Source organism: Lepidochelys olivacea (genome assembly GCF_965140295.1).
Source record: "Lepidochelys olivacea isolate rLepOli2 genome assembly, chromosome: 2".
Lineage (NCBI taxonomy): Eukaryota > Metazoa > Chordata > Testudines > Cheloniidae > Lepidochelys > Lepidochelys olivacea.
This window is the reverse complement of record NC_140412.1, coordinates 144,667,083-144,688,458: the sequence shown is the minus strand read 5'-3', so window position 1 is coordinate 144,688,458 and position 21,376 is coordinate 144,667,083. Positions and strand designations below refer to the sequence as shown.

At 42.2% G+C, this 21,376-nt stretch overlaps 1 protein-coding gene and 1 long non-coding RNA gene across 5 annotated transcripts in view; one reads left to right on the top strand and one right to left on the bottom strand.

Annotated features, from left to right (window-relative positions):
- The window catches only part of ADCY2 (adenylate cyclase 2), a 430,319-nt gene that overhangs the window by 306,714 nt on the left and 102,229 nt on the right, over positions 1-21,376 (top strand). For all 3 annotated transcript variants that reach the window (XM_084619394.1, XM_084619392.1, XM_084619393.1), the window contains 2 exons: positions 1,300-1,380; positions 17,906-17,975. In XM_084619394.1, the coding sequence (XP_084475520.1) occupies positions 1,300-1,380; positions 17,906-17,975 (151 nt within the window). The remainder of the gene's footprint in view (positions 1-1,299; positions 1,381-17,905; positions 17,976-21,376) is intronic.
- LOC311515907 overlaps positions 18,599-21,376 on the bottom strand; it is a 112,934-nt gene continuing 110,156 nt past the window's right edge. For both annotated transcript variants that reach the window (XR_014710255.1, XR_014710256.1), the window contains one exon: positions 18,599-20,293. This is a non-coding gene — a long non-coding RNA (uncharacterized lncRNA). The remainder of the gene's footprint in view (positions 20,294-21,376) is intronic.

The window sequence follows — 21,376 nt, the reverse complement described above, 5'->3', positions numbered from 1 at the left end:
CTATGCATGCAGACATTATGTCCATTCCATGCCCAGCTAACTTAAAATAAAAATGAACCTTTTTGTTCATTATAGTAGTTTTACAGACTATATAAAGAGAAACCTGAAATATATTTGAAAATAAAATTTTGATAATTATTTCCAAACCTGCTACTGGAAAGTTCTAGATCCTCTAATCAGACCATACAAAGTGTTCCTATGAATGTGAATGGCATGTTCTTACCTAGTCACACAACGTAGACAAATATTACCAAAAACAGCTGCAGCAAACATGGATATTTTTAAGGAGCTGAGAATATGAAATTCTTTTTTATAAATTCATTACGTTACTGAAGTGAGTACTTTCCTTTAACAGAAATTTCCTCAACTCTGATTTTCTACAAGTGTATTTTGTTTTGTTTTTAAAGCACCACCTTATGTTTTGTTTTTAGATTGTATGTTCTTTGGGGGATGGTTTGTCATAGAATCACAGGGTTAGAAGGGACTGCAAGGGTCATCTAGTCCAAACCCCTGCCAAAACACAGGATTTGTTGTGTCTAAACCATCCAAGACGTGTGGCTATCCAGCCTCCTTTTAAAAACCTCCAGTGAAGAAGGTGTGAAAGTGAAAGTGTCTTCCATAGCCTCCGGAGACAGTCTATTCCATTGTCCTACTCTTCTGACAGGAAGTTTTCCTGAGATTTAATCTAAATCTGCTATGCTGTAGTTTGAACCCAATGTCTCTTGTCCTGCCCTCTGTGGCAAAAGAGAACAACTTTTCTCCATCTTTTTTATAGTAGCCTTTCAAGTAGCTGAAGACAACTATCATATCCCTTCTTAATCTCCTCTTTTCCAAACTAAACATACCCTGTTCCTTCAGCCTTTGCTCATCCGGCTTGCATTCCATCCCTTTGATCATCTTTGTCACTCACCTCTGCATTCTTTCCAGTTTCTCTACATCCTTTCTAAAAAATTGATGACCAAAATTGGATGCAGTACTCCAGCTCAGGCCTAACCAGCACTGAGTAGAGTGGTACTATCACCTCCTGTGACTTGCATGCGGTGCCTCCGTTAATGCAGCCTTTTTTTGCAAAAGCATCACATTGCTGACTCATGTTGAGGTTGTGATCCTTCACAACTCCCAGATCCTTCTCAGCAGTGCTGCTGTCAAGCCCGTTTTCTCCCATTTTGTATTTGTACATTTGGTTTACTTCCCTAACTGTAGCACCTTCATTTGTGTTTGTTGAATTTCATTTTGGTGACTATAGTCCAGTTTTCCAATCAAGATCCAATGATAATATCTCATCTTTTTTCATTACAGAACAAAATCACAGAAGAAAAGATTTGAAGAGGAATTGAATGAGAGGATGATTCAGGCCATTGATGGAATTAATGCTCAAAAGTATATTTACATCTCCTCCCTTTAACATTCACATTCTTCTACAATTGATGGCAGAGTCTGCTGCCTCTCCTGGGATAGGTGCACAGCACCCAAAAAGCTGTGGAGCGTCCCCCATTCCACTTCAGGAAATAGAACAGGCCCCTCAGAGAGACTTACGCTCCCTGCAGGCGAAAGAGCAGCACTGTGCAGCAACTTTTTCAAGGGCATTGTTCTAATAGCTGCTGCACTTGTGATTCATATAGTGGGGGAAGATTCCGTTTGCCCTTGGAAGTTCCTCTGCTCAAAACTTCGTTCTTTAGGCCTTCTACAGGAATCCACGATTTGGCCCTAAGTCCCCATGTGTACAACACTCCTCCAAATCCTCCTAAGAATTGTTACAAAGCCTTATATGTTTCAGAGTAGCAGCCGTGTTAGTCTGTATCCGCTAAAAGAAAAGGAGTACTCGTGGCACCTTAGAGACTAACCAATTTATTTGAGCATAAGCTTTCGTGAGCTACAGCTCACTTCATCGGATGTATTCGATGAAGTGAGCTGTAGCTCATGAAAGCTTATGCTTGAATAAAGCCTTATATACAACTGGGAAATTAAGTGTAGTTATAACCCAAACTGATGGGACTGCTAGTGAAATATTTGGGTTTGTTCTTTTATTTTCTGACTTCATAGATAAGTGCACCTTAAAATAGTAATTGAAAAGACAGAGCAGAGGTAAGGAGAAAGAACAAAGGAACTTAGCAGTAAGGAGTGAAAATGGAAATAATTAATGATCACGGGTAAAAACAGATGGGGATAAACATGGAAAAAGAGAATAAAGCATTATGCTCCTCTAGCTGTATTCCATATCTACTTGCATCTGTCACAGTAGAAGTGTAAGTGAGATGAAGAAATAATAACCAGGACTTTCTAATACTGAAATCAGAGTGACAGAAGCAGCTCCACAGAACAGAACCTCTTGTGCCACCTTTGATAACCATTGTTTCAGTTGGTCCATTGATTCCTTAGAGCATAATGTAGCTAGTCTGTACACGTAAATTGTTCTCAGAGGCAGAGAGGCACACATTGAGTATATGTCCTTGGAGGAACTGGAGGTGACACTTATTGATGATATCAGATCCTGGTAGTGAATAGATTAGAACAAAGTTAATACTTCTCTAACTGAAGGGTACAGACTCCTTTAAATATTAACCATCACTTCAGGGTGAAATAGGGGGAAGTGTTTGCAAAAATTGTGGTTAGTAGTTATGAATTGTATTCGCCACTGCAGGTGTCCAATATTTACTCAGTTGAATAACTTGTATACTGCACCTAATTGCTAGAAACTCAAGGACCACAATTAATTTTCATGTGTAACAATCCCATCAGGCTGTCTGTAGTTTTAAGAAAATAATTTTGAGTTAAGTTCTCAATGGAAGTATATGTTGACAGTCATGTCACACACAAATAACAAAATGATTGTAAGCAAGTCCTCAGATAGACAAATAGGTTTGTTTACACTATGTTAGTCTAAGAATGGGTTACAAGACACAATCCATATAGCTTTAGTGTGTTTTAAAGTACATGGGCTCTAAAAAGTGACACTGCAAAATGGCATTGTGTGGTTCCATTATGTGTTGTTTATCAATGATTTCCATAACAAATGTTCTTAGTTTACATGTAAAAACTTGCCAATCCTGCAGTCTTAACTTATGATCAGAGATCTAAGCTGACTTCTTTCCTTCTCACACATCGTTATTAGTAAAAGCTACATCCAAAAACTACATGCAGATAACAGTAAAATTGCAAAGTCAAGTGCTCAAAACTAAGAAATATCAAAAATATGGCTGACTGTGCATATGCATTAACACAGTAATAATTACATGTTCACATATTTCAGACCCTGCTGATTACCTAAGCTAGTGGCCAGTCAGGTTCTGAACTTTTAAATACACAGCACAAACCTCTGCCATTTGCACTCTGTTACTAGATTAACTGATACCAGTAATAGGCTGCATATGTTACTCCTGAGGGCATTCTGCACAAAAAAAATTAAAATTCTCCCCACAATATTTTAAAATTCTGCAAATTTTATTTGTCAAGTAAATATGGAGGCTCCAGCATGGCACTGGGGGGCACAGGCCACTGGCTGCACAGAGGTGGGAGATCACTGTGCAGTTTCCCCCCCCCCCCCCCCGGGACACGGACTCAAGGGTGAGGCTGCACCCAACCCTGACACAGCACAATGACCGAGCCTGCCCCAGAAACACTGCTGGGCTTTGCCCCTCCTTGCCAGGTGCACCAGGTGTGGGCAGGCAGGATGCAAGTGTGTGTGGGGGGATCCAGGTGTGGGTTGAGAGGGTTCTGTGTGGGGCAATCTGGGTGCATGTGGCTCAGTGGGGTGTCCAGTTGCAGGGGGGGGATCTAGATGCACAGGGGCTTGTTGGGGGGTTCTGAATGCAACAGTAATGGGACTCTGCAGTGGGATCCAGGTGAAGATGGTTGGGGCTCAGCGGGGGGGTCTGGGTGTGGGGAGATCAGTGGAGGGTCTAGATGCTCGGGGAGTGGGTCTCAGTGGGGTGGGGATCCAGGTGCAGCTGGTTGGGGCTCGGTGGTGTGGAGATCTGGGTGTGGGTGGCTCATCGGGGTGGTCCAGGTACAGGGGGAGTGAGGCTCATTGGGGGGAGGGATGTTCTGAGTGTGCGGGGAGTGAGGCTCGGCAGGAAGGTCTAGGTTTGAAGGGGACTAGATGCATGGGGGATGGACAGATGGGGGAGCTGCTCCCTGTACAGGGTTCCCTCTCCCTTCAGCTGAGTGATGGGTGCAGGATTCATGGGGTGGGGGGTTATTTTGTAGAGCTTCCGGAAGCTGGGGGAGAAAGCTGGGGGTGGTTCTGACCCAGCCCCAGATGATGTGCAGGGGAAGAGGAAGTCACCTCCTCTCCAGCCCAGCCTGGACTAGCAACTGAACCCAGTGCAGGGTAGGAGCCACCAGCTGGGTCTTCCCCAGTCCCGCTTCCTGCGCCACAGTGATTTACCTCTCTGCTTGCTGCCCTGGGCACCCAAAATATACTACTGGGGATGGGTACATGACCGCTCTTGTGGCTTCCCTTTGCTTCCCCATCAGAAAATCATTTTTCTCTGGGGAAGCAAAGAAACCTGTGGGGGACATAAATTATGTGCATACGCAGTGGCACAGAAGGAGTAATAATATGTAGATCAGGCACTGGTGGGACTTTAGACACTCACTGTGCCAGATAGTTTCAGATCTATTTGCTGGGAGCAGAAGAGTGCAGAGCCTGAGAATTCCTGGTCTGAGTTCTAGGTTCTGGAAGGTAGTGTACTTAGGTTATTAGAGACATTTCTGCTCCCGTTTACCATACGCTTGTGTCTACCTTCTTTACCTCTTGTCCTCCCTCCGTCCACCCACATCTGCTTCTCTCTGCCCCTGCCCCAGCTTCTCTTCCTCTGCTCCAGTTCTCCATCCTTAATTATTTCCCAGATTCCTCCCTTTCCTGTACAGTAACTCCTTGTTTAACATTGTAGTTATATTCTTGAAAAATGCAACTTTAAGCTAATCCAATTTTCCCATAAGAATTAATGTAAATGGGGGAGGGGGGTTAGGTTCCAGGGATTTTTTTTCACCAGACAAAAAACTATATACATATACACATACAATATAAGTTTTAAACAATTTTAAACAAACAAACAATGCTATACTCAGCAATGATGATCGTGAAGCTTGGTTGAGGTGGTGGAGTCAGAGGGTGAAGGAGGGTGGATTGTCTGGCTGCTCCTCTTGCTGTTCTTTCCAAAATGCTGGGGGCAGGGGTGCTCAAACCCCCAGCTCTGCCCCACTCCACCCACTACCCCCAAGCAAGCTGCATCCTCGCTGCTCCCCACTCCCCACCCCAATCTCCTGAATGCCACGAAACAGCTAATTGCTGCAGGCGAGAGGCACAGGGAGGGAGCAGAGAGTTGCTGATCCATGGGGCTGCCAGTGGGCGGGAGGTGCTGGAGGGGTGGAGGGGAGCTGATAGGAGGGCTGCCGCCCCACATTGGTTCCCAGCCCCCATGGCCAAACAACGTTATAAGCAAACATTGCGCAACTTTAAATGAGTATAATCTCTAATAGATCAGTGATGTAACAATGAAACAGTGTTAACTGGGACAACATTACTGTACTCCTATACAACTGTTACTGTACTCCTATTCAACTTGCCTCCCAGCTCTTTTGTGTAGCAACCAGGCAAACTGCTACTAACAAACTTCAACAGGACTTTATTTTTAAAGTGGAAACCTCTTTACCAAGCTGCTGCTGCACCCTCGGTAGCTCTCACTCCGCCTCCTCAACTTCCCCCCCTTCCTGTTTCCTGTCCTTGCAGACTCCCAACAGCCAGTGCTCCCAGTTCTAATAATTACAGGCAGCATCTAAACACCATATTCCCTCCTCTCTTAAGAAACTCTCCCAATTAAAATAAACATTGTTATTCTAACCACAGGAGCAAATATGAAACAAGACCCTATACTGTTGGCAGAAATATTACACTGAAAACACTGTAGATACTACATAACATAGTCTCTAGTCCAGACAGGTGGTCATCTGGGTCTGACAGGCCATCTCTCAAGCCCCGCTTCCAGTGCAATGTCTTCTTGTGTTGATACTATGTGAAGTCATCCAATGCAGACTGGGTGTTGGCATAATCTCCTATTGGTGCATAGGAAGGTGCAAGATAAGCATTCCATACCCGCCCATCAGAAAGTCAACAGGTGTAAGGTCCATTTTTCTCTATGATTTTAAGAGGAGCTGTGAATTTATGGTCCCCTTTGCGTAAAATTCCAGTTTTTCGTATTCTAACGAAGGAACCGCACTCAAACTTTGGTTCCTTAGCACCCCTCCGCTTGTCTGTGAAAGCCTTATACTTGCTTGGTTCTGTTCAACTGTTTTTCTCACATCATCCTCAGTTGGGGCCTCAGGTCGTTCCTTTAACAATCCAGCAATGTTCAGTTTAGTATTCATCTGTTTCCCATGCAGTAACTCTGTGGGTGATCTTTGCGTTGTGGCATGTTGTGTAGCCGGGTATGCTTGCAAGAAATCAGTAGTGAAGGTTATCCACAATCGCCCTTCCAATTTAGCCATTTGCAAACTCTTTTTCAAACTTCTGTTAAATCGTTCGATGTCCCCATTGGCTTGAGGGTAATATAGGGATGACCTTCTGTGTAAAATGTTCCTCTCTGCTAGAAAAGTTTCAAACTCCAGGGAAGTAAATTGACTACCATTATCTGAAACCAGTTCTTTGGGGTTACCTTCCCTGCTAAAAACTGAAGAGAGGAACTTAATTACTGTAGCAGAAGAGATTTGCGATGTAAACGCTACCTCAGGCCATTTACTGAAATAGTCTATTAAAGTGATGGCATAATGGCAGTCACTTGGAGCAATATCAAAGGGTCCTACAGTGTCAATAGTCACTTTTTCCCATGCAGATTCAGGAAGAGGAACAGGCTGTAATGGAGGGGTACATGTCACTGCTGTCTTATCATGCATTTGGCAAGTGACACAGCATTTTATGAGCGCTTCGGTTTGAGAGTCCATCCCTGGCCACCAATACAGATCCCATAGTCATTGTTTGGTTCTGACAGTTCCTTGATGAGTATCATGTGCCAGGTGTATGAGTTTTGACTATATTTATTCTGGCACAAGTAGCCAGTGTGTACCTAGTAGCACACAACCATCAAGCAAAGAAAGTTCATCCCGAACTCTAAAATAAGGCAGCAAAACTGGGTCAAGGTTTTTAGGGTGACTGGGCCATCTCTTTGTCAGAAATTCCCATAGTTTTTGTTGAATTGGACATGCTGAACAAGCAGCTTGAAATTGTTCTTTTGTAACTGCAGTAAGAGTGCTTGTAATAAGTGCAACTATTACATCCTCATCCTCCGGTGGACCATCTGATGAAGGCAAAGGCAGGCGAGAAAGGCAATCAACTACCACATTTTGGTTTCCAGGCTTATATTCCAGTTCATAATTGAAAGAGAGTAGTCTTGCAGACCATCTAGCAATACGATATCCTCCTCTTCGCAGTCCTTTCATGGTGAGCAACGTCATCAAAGGGCTGCGGTCTGTGTGCAACTTGAACATGCGGCCCCCACAGGCAAGTTCTCCATTTTTCAGTAGCCCGGACACAAGCAAGTGCTTCGTTTTTGACTGTAGAATATTTTCCCTCAGCATTACTTAGTGTCTTTGAAGCAAATGCAACAGTCCTCTCAGTGTTGTCCTCATTAAGTTATGTGAGACAGCCCCAAGTCCATAATCAGAAGCATCAGTAGTTACAACTGTGGGCAAAGCAGGAGTGAATAGTGCAAGTACTGGACTATGTACAATCAAGTCTCTCACCGTTTCGAAACTAGCTTGTGCATCAGTTGTCCACACTAAGGTTAAACTTCTCTGTAGTAATTCTCAAAACGGTTCAATGACAAAAGCATCATTAGGAATGAATTTTGCATACCAGGAGGTATGACCCAGGAAGGAACATAAAGTTTGCAAATCTGTTGGAGGAGGAGCGTTTGAAATGGCCAGGATATGATCTGGATCAGGTTTTAGTCTAGCCTGTGAAATTATATGCCCCAGAAAGGAGAATTCAATTTGTCTAAATTTGCATTTGGATCTATTGAGCTTGAGGCCTGCTTTGCTGATGCAGTTTAGTACAGACTGCAGGTTATTGTCGTGCTCCTCAGAAGTATTTCCAAACACGATAATATCATCCAGATAGCACTGAACTCCATGTTGATTCTTCAGAATCAATGACATCATTTTTTGGAAGGCACTTGGGGCGGATGCAAGACCGTATGGAACACGTTTAAAACAAAATAGTCCCTCATGTGTAATAAATGCTGTGAGGTCTCTGCTATCTTCATGCAACATAACCTGGTAGTATGTGCTCTGCAAATCAAGAGTAGAAAACATCTTTGCTCCACGGAGTTCTGCAAATACTTCTTCTGTGTGAGGAAGAGGATGTCTGTCAATCATAATAGCTTTATTTGGCTCCCTTAAGTCCACACAAAGGCGAATGCCTCCATCCTTCTTCTGTGTCATTGCTATAGGTGAAACCCATTCCGAGGAGTCAATCTCTGCAATAATGTCCTTTTGAACAAGTTCCTCTGAAGCAGCTTCCCTAACTGAAAATGGTAAGCAATGAAACTTCTGTCGTACAGGTATCACATTATTCCGCATTTTAACTTTATGCAGAAACCCATAAGCACAGCCGAGTTTCTCCTCAACCTGGTGTTGGGTCCCAGCTGCAACTGGTGTGTGTATCGCAAGAGTGCTTTGCTGAGGAAGATCAGTTCATCCATTAACTACCCTGATATTTAAAGCAGCCAATAAATCTCTGCCAAGGATAGGAGTGCCTTTATGGGCAATATAGAACTCTGCAGTTACACAGCAATCACCAAAAGCAACTATTGCTGGCATGCAGCCATGTACTAGAATATGTTTTTTCAAATAACACACCAAGTAAAGTGGCACATCTTTAAAGTAATGCAAATAGATGGAATCAGGTAGTATAGATACTGCTGTGTCAGTGTCCAACATTAGCTGAATAGAGTGTGATTTGCCTGAGGGTGTGGCGGAAATGTTTACAGTGCACTTTATTTGTTCTGGAATATGTGCAGGAGTGATTTTGTCCATGCTCAGCACAGTAACATCTGGTATTGTACCTGCATGCACCTGTTGATTGAACTGGCTGCTGCGACATACTTTAGCAAAATGCCCAATCTTTTTGCAATGATTCCACTGAGCTACTTTTGCCAGACATCCTGTGTTGTGGGGATCCACAGCAAAAGCATGCTTTTACTGTATTTTGAATTTGCTGATTCGATGGTTTTCCATTAGTTTTCCTCTTGTAATCATTTGTCTGCAGCGATAGTGAACTTTTCTGCAAAGGAGTCACAGCCTAGACTGTGCCTCCTGTATCCATGCTCATTATTTTGGCTTCAGCTGTAGCTGACTCAATCTGAATAGCAATGGTTATTGCTTTTTCTAGTGTAAGTTGTGGTTTTAGAAGTAAGCTTTGTCTTATGCGAAGCATGGTTGTTTTCTCAATGAGCTGGTCTCTAGTCATCTCATTTGCGATATTCCCAAAGTCACAACTTACAATCAGACTCCTCAGGGAAGCAATATACTAAATTATAGTCTCCCCTGTTTTCTGCTCACGCTGGTGAAATCTTTAGCGATTAGCTACTACATTCACTTTTGGTACAAAAAAGTTCTTTAATGCAGTGAGTGCAGTCTCATATTTATCATCTGCGAGGGGAAAGTGTAAAATATATACTGCCCTTCTGCTCCAAGGCAGTGGATTAGCAGAGCACGCTTTCTTACTTCAGAAATCTCTGTAGCAGTGATTGCAAGCAGATAAGTCCCAAGCATATGGATACAGGCAGTAAAAACAATTGGAGGTTCACCTGGGCTTTGCAGAAAGGGTGCAGGTGGATTCAGAGGCGGAAGATCCATCCTCTTCGCCAAAATGTTGTAGCAACCAGGCAAGGTACTAACAAACTTCAACAGGACTTTATTTTTAAAGTGGAAACTTATTTACCAAGCTGCTGCTGTACCCTCAGTAGCTCTCACTCCACCTCCTCACCTTCCCCCCCTCCTTCCTGTTTCCTGTCCTTTCAGACTCCCAACAGCCAGTGCTCCCAGTTCTAATAATTACAAGCAGCATCTAAACATCACACTCTTGTCCCTCTCCTTACCTGCTCTCACCCTCCCTCACTCTTGTCTCACACTGCTCCCCCACTGTCTGGCTACTGTCCCCCAAACACTCTGTCTCCTGCAGCCCCCACTTCCTCCCTCCCCGTGAGGAAAACTGAGAACACAGGAGAGACAGTTTCCATGCTGTCAGTTTTAGTGCCTGGTCATAGTTTCTGGGTAGCTGAACCCCTGTATTCCCTCTCTCTGGTCCTGCAAGGGCACCCTCTTGAGCTTTCAGGTTCCCAGTTGTCACTTTTCATGGGCCAGCGACCCAGGTGTATCTCCCTCCTGATCGGGTTTTTTAAAGCGGTACAGCCCCTTGCCATACATTATGAAATCTCCAGCAAACCAATCAGCCTAAAGGCCAGCACCTGGGCTGTGCTTTCTCTGTGACGACAATGACCAGTATGTGCCAGTAGTTACAGGTTATCACACAGCTTTTCCAAAACAAACAGCATTCTGGGGGCAGAGGCATAACAGAGAAAATAATAGAAAGATAATAGAAGTTTCTACTTATTGGTAACAAACATACCAGAATTAACCCATCTTCCACATGGGGAGTCTGATAGGCAAACATCCGTTCCAGCTGCTGAGCAAGAGTTGGAGTGTTTTCTTGGACAGAAGGTCCTATCTATTTGCTGAATCAAAAGGAAAACCCTGAATCTGTTTGAACTCAGCCTTTTATACCAAAAGTCCTGCTTTGTCCCCCAGCCTACTGAAAACAGATGCAACCTCCCCTTATTCGCAGATTCAAAGGCTGGAAATCTATATAGCCACCCTTGGCATTTTGCAGAAATGACTCCCTGGTGATTCCAGATTCTGCACAACCTTCCCACACACACAGTGAGCCAGAAACACACAAGTACACATCACCTGTATTGATACAAAGAGCTATGCGTATTTCTACAGCTCATACTGCCTGGCCCATCTTAATACAGTGACTTTTTGAGGTTTTCATACTTTAAACATAAAATACAATATGGTCCCCAAATACTGCAAGTGGTTGCAATATCTGTCACATCTGACACAAAAGCAGCTCAGCAAAGCAATTGTGGGGAAAATCCTGTTCAACCCTTGAAAGAAGCATGCTCAGTGACTCTGCTCTGCAGGCATGGCATATGCACAGCCTGGTCGGCATGCAGGAATTGTGAGGGCATGGACAGAATATTCAGAAAATTTAACTGCCAAACTTTAACAGGTCATATGTGAACTGAGCATATGTGAAATAGAATTTCAACTTGGCCAAATGTAAGCATATTTTCCACCGGAGCAGCAAAAGGCACATTCTTGACACCAGTGCCAAATTTCAAGTCCCAGTTCCAAAAATCTTTTTAAAAAAAAATAAATCTTACAATAAATTTGTTAACAAAGGCAATACAATTTATTTTTCCCTAATCCCTAATTCGGCAAAGTTATAAACTATAATGAATGGGGTCTTATAATGGGAAATATCAGGCAACTTTCACTATAGATCGTGTTAGCTGCTTCACCTAAAATACAGTTTCTGCAGGCCAGATTGGGCCTCAGTTACTGCTGTGTAAAGCCCATTGTTGTGTGTGGGATTACAGAGGTGTAAATGGGTTTCATCTGCCTGTCATAGATAAAGCTATCTTTTAGTCACGAATATTTTTAGTAAAAGTCATGGACAGGTCACGGGCAGTAGACAAAAATTCATGGCTCGTGACCTATCCATGACTTCTACTATATAGCCCTAGATCTTGCAGGGGGCAGCCTAGGGGTGTCACAGGTGCTCGGGGCAGGAGGGGATTGGCAGAGCCAGCAGGCTTCCTACCTGGCTCCGCACTCTGCCTCCACCATGAGCACCAGCTCTGAAACTCCCACTGGCCGGGAACCACCACCTGTGAGAGCTGCAGAAACAGTGCCTGCAGGCAGAGGCAGTGCACAGAGCTTCTTGGCCATGCCTCCACCTAGGAGCTGAGTGAGGGGGATGTTGTCGCTTCTGGGGAGCCCCCCGAGGTAAGCACCATGCAGAGCATGCCTCACCTCATCCCATGGCCCAACCCTGTGCCCCTTCCTACACCAAAACTCTTGCTGCAGCTGGGGGACGGGGGTGCGGTGGCCCGAGACTGCCCCTGCAGTGGCCGGTGTGCCTGGCACAGAGGCTGCTCGAGCTGCTCAGGCAGCCCCCAAGCCAGGTGCACCAGCCACTGTAGAAGTCATGGACAAACTCACAGCCTTAATCATAGACACTGTCATGCTGTCAGGAGTGTCACGATCATAAGTGGCAACCTCAGGGAAAACTGTCAAGAAGCAGGGCAGAGACCCCAAGCTGGTTGCATGTTCTATAATTACATTTCACCAACCCAGTAACAAGTATGAACTCCTAAAGCACTATAACAGTCTTACCTTGGAGTCACAGACAGTCCCCTTGGGCATTCCAGTCTATCTTGTCACCCAGGCAAGCGGGACTTAATGTAGGTGGTTGCTATACACCAAAGATCACAAAGTATTCAGGTTACTCCCAGTCCTAAAGGACGAGTCACTTACCTTAGGTCAATTTGTACCTTAATTCTCACATCAAAAACAACACTTGTAGCCAATCCTATAGTAAACAAAGGATTTATTAACTAAGAAAAGAAATTAGAGAGTTATTACAAGGCAAACATATATACACAAACAAGCTACAGTCTATGGTTTTCAAAGGTGACAGAATTGTAGAAATCTGTCACCTTTGAATGTCTTTTACTGCTAACCCAGGTTGGCCCTGGGCATCTCTGCTTCTGTTTCATGGCTCCAGCTCTGTGAGAGTCCAAACAGCAAAAGAGATTAAAAATATTGTTGTCAGCTATTTTTATTTCCTTCTTCCAGAATTCAAGCTGATAGGATGAGCCATTTTTCACATATCTTTTTCATGAATGTAAGGGGCAATTAACAAAATATTTGTATTGTGATGTTCCACAGTGGCCCGTTTAGTTTTGATAGCCCTTTTTGATGGGCAGAAGACAGTCCTTCCTGACTAGGTTCACGGTTTCCAAGCAAACAGTTTGTACAGTTACAAAGCAAAAACTTAAATATTATCGTATAGCATGTGATAAAGAAATTATCACTAAAGAAACACTAAACACAGTCTGATACCTACCTTAACCATATGAACACACAGGTGAAACAGACTGGTTTCCAACAATGAATTTGTCAGTACTCAGCAGAGGCCTAAAGCCTTGGCAAGAGCTGGCACCTTGTCAGCCAGCTTCACAGATACCACAAAAGCTGGAGCCCCCCCCCCGAAAAAAATCTAAGTTCCAGTGGAACTTGGTTAACAGTTCAGTTGATTTATTTATTTTTGTTTGGTTTATAACTAAAAGAATAAGAACTTTGGCGTACTTTAAAAGTGTAATGACAAAAAAAAATGAAAATCAGGGCCCCCACAATCTGGCAATAATCCACCAGAGATAACTATCATATCCAAAAAAATACCCTGCCAGTACTCTGCCATAGCCATGAATACCAGCCCTCATCATACCTCTCCCTCCTCAAAATGCTGGGTAAAGAGATAGGCCTTGCAGCATGCCCTGAATGGCATCAGGTGCAGGCTTTTTCAGACCAATATGGGGAATGAATTCCAAAGTTAATTGAATAATCTGTTGCCATTCTTCTTTTCTACTGAGGGGACTCCAGCTCACGCACCTCTTCTGACCACATCAGTATAGCACAAAGGAAGAGACAGTCTCTCAGGCAAATGTTCAGGTGTTTGGGGTTTTATAGGTCAAAATCAATACCTTAAATTTTACCCAGAACCTACAAGCAGTCAGTGAATATCCTGTTCTTTTATTACCGTCTACACCAGATTCAATCTCTGAATTATTTCAAGATGAATGCTCATGTAGCAGGCATTGTGGTATCAGTGTAATGGCAAAGGCCCAGATTCTCCAAGGTAATTAGGTGCCCAACTACCATTGAGCATTTTGACTAAGGTGACCAACGTATGTATTGCAGCAGCAGGCTCCCCGCCCAAAAGAAACATTTGCAATCTGTAGGCCAGAAAAAGAAGAAAAGAAGCCTGTTGCTGATGCATGTGAAGGAAGAGATTCCAACTCACTTCATCTTAGATGGAATGGCTCTGTAGGACTAACAGGAGTGTCAGTAAAAACTTATTTTTATTGTTAATATCATCAGATATATGCAGGGGTAAAGTAACATTACATTTTTACTGGTACAGGAGCCAGCTCTGGGCACCCAGAAGGGGCAGGGCCTCGGGCAGAAGGGACGGGGCTAGGGGTCAGCCTTCCCTAGCCAGCCCATCCGTGCTGCCTGGCTTGTGCGGCCCGGGGCTCTGACAGAGGTTTAAAAGGGCCTGGGGCTCCAGCCACTGCCGTAGTAGCAGCAGCCGGGAGCCCCAGGCCCTTTTAAATTGCTGGCCCTGGGGCAGGGGCCCCTTTTGCCTGCTTTGTCAGAGGGAGGCAAAAGGGGCAGCTATGTTAAAGCGCTTTAATGTTGGTTGGGTATGGGCTGGTACCGGCTTCTTACCGGTACACTGTACCGGCCCAATTTCATCCCTGGATATATGTATGACTCTGGATACCCAGAAGGAACAGATTGGTTGAATAAGAAGGTGCAGTTTTTTTCAGAGTCACTTTTCGGCGAGAAACCACATTTAAAGATCATGATGAAGGCATTGCCAGCTCACACTACTCTGAATTCACTTTTCCTAAATGCTTCTACCAACTGCAGTAATTGAACAATTTGATAAATGCATCTTAGTTAATAAGTTGCTTTGTTTTGCTTTCCATGAAAATTACCTTCACCTTGCTGTTTCCTGTAATTTCATTTAAGATGATAATGCACTCCGGGTAACGTTTGTAAGTAAAATGTTCTTCTAAATCTATAAAGGGTCTGTACTGTTAGGAAAACTGTTTATGCTGCAAATTCTCAATTAACACCCATTAATCAGAGACAAAGAGGAGTAGCCCCATTATAATCAAATAGCTGAGTGGCATTAATGAAAAAAAGAATATTTTGCCCACTGAAGTGTTTTAATAAGATTTTCTTCCATCTTCCATAGATTGTTTTCAGCTGGAAGTAGATTGACCCTAAATCTCTCAGCTCTCATAATCTAATAAATAACATGTAATACCCATATATTGCCTTTCATCGTGAAGATTCGTAAGTTACATTACAAACAGCATATTTAATTAAAATACAACAATTTATGTTTATGTAACATTAATGTTACTGTCTAAAGATTCAAAAGTTAGTTAGTAAAAGTGCTAATGTGTGAAGTCCTTAATAGGATTAGAATAAGACAAAGAATAAGATAATAGTTTTGCCATACCCATCTCCTCAGCATTCCCTACTGGATAGTTTAGGTGGCTCCCTGCTCAGCATGCTGGCTTCTGCAAATCCTATTCTTAGGCACCTAACTCTCCTTGTGATTTATATAGAGATCCTGGGTGCCTAACTCAGCACTGAGGATTCCAGTGGGCGGCAGGGTGCCTAAAGTTAGGTGTTGCAAAGCTGAGCACATGCTCAGAACTGAGCTCTTTTAAAAAAATGTTATTTACGGAGTAGCAGATTAGTCCTCATTAGGTCTAGCCAGTTGGAAAGAGTCAAAATTAAATTACAGTTTAATTTTAAAAAAATAAAATCTCCCATTGAATTGAATGTGGACTTTCAAAAATAGACCTCGTCTGGTGCTACTTCAATAATCTATTAGCTAGAATATACATTACTTTTACACATAGCTCCAAAAACATATTGTGCAATCTTACTGCAACTTTTTCATTTTTACACATTTTGGTCTGTAAGTAGCAAATGATGCTTTGATAATAAAAGGTCTATGTGAAAGAGATTCAGATTCATTAGATGAATGTATCTCAAACACAGATCCATCCCACTCCCTTTTTAATTACTTTTTTCATCTTTGCATATTGTGTAAAGCAAGGATCGGCAACCTTTGGCATGCAGCCCGGTCGGGCCAGTTTGTTTACCTGCCACGTCTGCAGGTTTTGCCGATCACAGCTCCCACTGTCCGCAGTTCGCCATCCCAGACCAATGGGGGCTGCGGGAAGTGGTACAGACCTACGGATGTGCTGGCCGCCTTTCCCGCAGCCCCCATTGGCCTGGGACAGTGAACCACGGCCAGTGGGAGCTGCGATCGGCCGAACCTGTGGGCACGGCAGGTAAACAAACTGACCTGGCCCTCCAGGGGCTTTCCCTGATGATGCCAAAGGTTGCTGATCCCTGGTGTAAAGCATCCATTAAATGGCATGGTTGTGTGTTGTGAAATGCTAGTCACTGTACGTTATGATGGATAGAATCACCCCAAGTTCTGCCCCATGTCCCAGGTATGAACATCTGTGGAATGGATCATTATTATCAAAGACAGAGTGAAGAACCAGCAGCAAAGCTTTTTACATGAAACACTTTATAATGCAATGCTCCCTTTTGAATGTTTTCATGAACCATCCACGTACAGCCCATTCATTAAAATATCAGTTTTGTGTGTGTGTTAGATATAGAAACCAAGTGGAAGGGTGGAACTACACGATCATCTGTTGCAGTCAATATGATTTACTTTCTCCATTCTGAAGCACAATAACTGACTTTCTTCAAAACACATAAATTGACATCTTACTTTACATTGTTATTTGCAGTGTTCTTGTAGCCATATTGGTCCCAGGATTCAGAGAGACAAGGTGGATGAGGTAATATATTTTATTGAAGCAATTTCTGGAGGTGAAAGCAAGGGTGCTGGAACAATTTGTATAGTAGGGGTGCTTACAACCATTGAACCAAACTGTAAAACCTGTATATAATGGAAACTTCTTCAAGTCAGGTGGTGCTGCAGCACTCCCTGCAACCGTAGTTCCAGCACCTATGGGTGAAAGAGAAGAGCTTTCAAGCTACACAGAGCTCTTCTTAAGGTCTGGGAAAGGTACTCAGAGTGTCACCAAACAATTGCAGCCAATACTCCCTGCAGACCACATCCTGAAAGAAATCTTTCCCGAATCCCCTTTTCTGACTTTCAGACAACGCCCGCAACCTCATCAAGCTCGTCATCAGAAGGAAGGTCCCCGCAGACCAGAACTCCCCCAACTCAAAGTGGCACCTGATCCTGCCAGAACAACAGTTGCAAAACCTGCAGACATATCTCCACAGCTACCATGATCAATACCCCCAGCAACACACCTTTCAAAATCCATAGATCCTACACATGCCTAACACCTGTGTCTCATCCAGTGCACCAAATACCCCAATAACTATGTGGGTGAAATCAGAGAATTACTATGCTCTCCAATCAACTCATACAGAAAAATGATAAAAGACAAAAACGCACATCACCTGTGAGAGAACACTTTTCACAAAATGATCACTCTATATCTGAACCCTCAGTCCATGTCCTCAAAGGAAACCTGCACAACACCTTCAAAAGATGAGTGTGGGAACTTAAATTCATAACTGCACTAGACACTAAAAATCATAGTCTTAATAAAGACGCTGGATTTATGGCTTATTACAACAATCTGTAACCCACTAACCCCCATTTTTTGTCCTATGACTGCAGAGCCCACTTTACCTTGAATGTTGTCTTACAATATGTATCATCTATTTACACTAAACAATCTGTTCCACTTAGCCTTTAACTGTGATACTCTGAGTACCTACTAGACCCTGCATAAGAGCTCTGTAGCTCAAAAGCATATCTCTCCCACCAACAGAAGTTTCTCCAATAGAAGATATTACGTCATCCGCCTTGTTTTTCTTACTTTACAGCTTTTCAATGATAGAAAAAACAGGGCTAATCTGTTTTGGTGCCCTTTATAATGTTTTGTATATTTCTTTATTCTTTCAGGCAATGGCTTAAATCTGAAGACATTCAAAGAATATCACTACTTTTTTATAATAAAACTCTGGAAAAAGAAGTAAGTTGTTTTCACCTCAGAATCAATTATTTCTGCATTTTAATTTAAATAATGCAAGTCACAAAAGACATTTGTTAGGTAGTTAACATGTTTTGTTTTTAAAATGCTAAAACTTATCACCAGCTTCTTTTACGTTTATATTGGCATAGGGAAAAAAATAATGCAGCCCGTAAAAGTCCCCCAAACGTAAATAAACTATTTCTGAATGTCTCTATATACTTTCAATTACAAATGGTGCTAACAAGGGAGAATTGAGACCTCAGAATTCAGTGCATCTTATCTGCCAGGATGCACACCACACAGAGTATTCGTGTTACTGGCTAATATTAGCACTAAGAGCTGCATATGGTATGGTGTGGTAAGGCTGGTGAAGGGATAGGGGTGAGAATCTGATTTTCTCTTTCCTAAGTGTTATTGTTAAAATAGAATATGATAAAAAAAAGTGAAAACCTGATTTGCAAACAGAATAGAAAATATGGGACTTACGTGGGTAAATGAGGGCATTTTCAATATAAAGAATGTACATTTTATCAAATTTCACATTTTTTCTGTTTTTAATTGACAGTCATTTTATAAAATTTTACAACATTTAAAAAAATGTTATTGTAAATGTGTCTATTTTCTTTTATGTTTGCTAAATTACAACATAGGAGGCTGTAACTTGATGTGTATAGGTAAAAGAATGATAGTGAACAGCAGTGTGAAGCATCCTGTCCATATAGAGTACCATAATTCTTCATGATCTTCAGGATTCTGAATCACGTTCCCTGAAGGCGCCGTGCTTGAGTGGCTGGACTCCCTCTTGCCAATGCACATAGATAAGTGTTCCAGGGTAGAGTTCTCCCATGTAGCAGGGGACCTGAAGTAGGAGGCAGACAGCAGCCTCTTTCTCACCCACAGCACAACTAGGAAAGGGGCCACAGAACACTTTTTCCTTGCTATCACCTCTGCTTCTCGTCCAGAGCTCTCCTTTCCTCTGATTTTTAGAACCTTAGGGAGAAGGGATTCATTCCTCTATCCCACAGCCAGTCCTCCTGCTGTACTCCTTTTGCTGGTGGGAAACATGCTTCAAGCTCCTCCTCATGTGCACAAACGGGAATCTCGAGTAGGAATAGAGAGGTTATTTTACCTCTGTATTTAGTGCTGATGTAACTGCTGCTGGAATACTGTTTCCAGTTCTGGTGTCCACAGTTCAAGAACATTGATAAATTGGAGTGGGTTCAAAGAAGGAACCACAAGAATGATTAAAGCATTGGAAAACCTCCCTCATAGTGGTAGACTCTAGGACCTCAATCTGTTTAGCTTAACAAAGAGAAGGTTAAAGGGAGACTTGATTACAATGTTTAAGTACCTACGTGGAGAACAAATATTTGATAGTGGGTTCTTCAATCTAGCAGAGAAAGGTATAACACAATCTAATGGCTGGAAGCTGATGTTAGACAAATTCATACTGGAAATAAGGCATACATTTTTAACAGTGAGCGTAATTAACCATTGGAACAATTTACCAAGGGTTGTTGTGGATTCTCTAAATGATCACTGTGGTCCCTTTTGGCTTTGGAATCTATGAATCTTTTCCTTCAGGAGAGAAAGTAATGAGTCCTGCTGATGAGAGAATGAGCAACATTACTCTATTTCTTGTATTTTCTCTCGTCTCCCTTTTGCTTTCTCCTTTCTCTGCCTCTCTCTCCTGTCATCTCTCTTTTCCCCCTCATTCTTCACATGCACATGAAAGTGAATGAGTTGTGTGTGGAATGGGGAGAGGAAGAGCAGGAGAGAGAAGGAGGAAAAGTGCAAGTCAGTTTGAGTGGAGGAGAGGAAATGATATTCTAGGCCCCAATCCTACAAACACTCATGGATGTGTTTAACCGCTTCAGTAGACCAGTTAATGGGAATATTCTGTGCTTCATGTTTAGCACATGTGTAAGTGTTTCCAGGGTCCAAGTTCTTTGGGGTAGGGACTTTTTTTTTAAGTATCTGCGCATTGCTGAGCTTACTGAAGCCCAGATCACTATATGGGCTGCTGAGTGCTGCCATGTGACAAATAATGATTATTTTCATATCCAACTTTTTAAATTTCCTTCTCCGTTTTCTTTTATTGTCTATGGGCTCACTCTTGCTTCCACTAGGGTTGCCAATTTTTTTTGGATGTATTCCTTGAGATTTAATCACATGACATAATCTTTAATTAAAGATTAATCTTTTAATTCCTGGAGACTCCAGGCCAATCCTGGAGGGTTGGCAACCTTAGCTTCCACTGAAGTCAGTGAGCGATTTGTCTTTGACATCAGTATGAGAAAGATTGGGCCTTACTTGATCTGAAAGAAAACCAAAGTAATGAGAGAAATAATTTATTTAATTCAAGAAGCTAATTACATGATCTTCTTGCAAGCCTGTAGAAGTGTAAAATATTAAAACAAATTATCGAGTGGGTCAGAATTTTCTTGTGAGTTTATAACAACAGCTCAAGGCCTTAAGTGTTCAGTGGTTCTATTAAAATACTACAAACCACTTCAACAGCTGCAACAACAGAACCAACTGCAAATATATTCAGACATATGCCTTAAAGTTCATTTAACCATCTGATAGTAATTGTTTTTAATGTGCCACAGAATTCAAGAGTGCCTGGGGGAAAAAAGTCCTAAAATTCACATTTTGGGCTATGTTCTGTCCATAGATATGCATTTTGAGCTCTGTGCATGTATTTCAGGGCAGAATTTGGCCTTTAGTATAAAGGCATAGCTGTGTACTTGCAGTTAAAAAGCACAACTCATTCACTTATCATTTATAAGGTTTGCATTTTGAGCACTTACGAAATTACTCATTGATCTATTTTGCATTAATTATATTTTCCCTGATTTCCTAGACCCTGAACAATTATAATAGTAAAAACATTTATTTTTAGAATACTTTATTGGTTTAGATTTGAGACATCTATATTTCTACCTAGCAAACAATGCATTTCCTGTGATAAATATTTTATTTCTTATTTTTAAATATGTTTCTTTATAAACTAATTAGGAATTTATAAAGACAAGGACCGAATTGCATGCATATAATTTAATGACATCACAGTATTTACACTAACAGACTATAACTGTGCCAAATTTCAAAGACCTACTGCAAACAATGAACATGTGAGAGCTTGTCAGAAAAAGATCACAAAAATCTTTTGTAATGGAAAGTGTTAGGCCACCTGAATATAGGTGTCATTGCTAGTTCCTTCTTTAGGGTATGGGTCACTCCTAGACAAAGTGGGACGTGTTGTAACACCTATGCCATTAGCTAGGGTTGCACGAGAATTTGAAGAGAATGGAAAAATTGAACATTATTAAAAAATTTAAAGTTTCTAGAGTTAACTTAATTATCTCCTCTAGGATGTTTAATTATAATCATGCTCT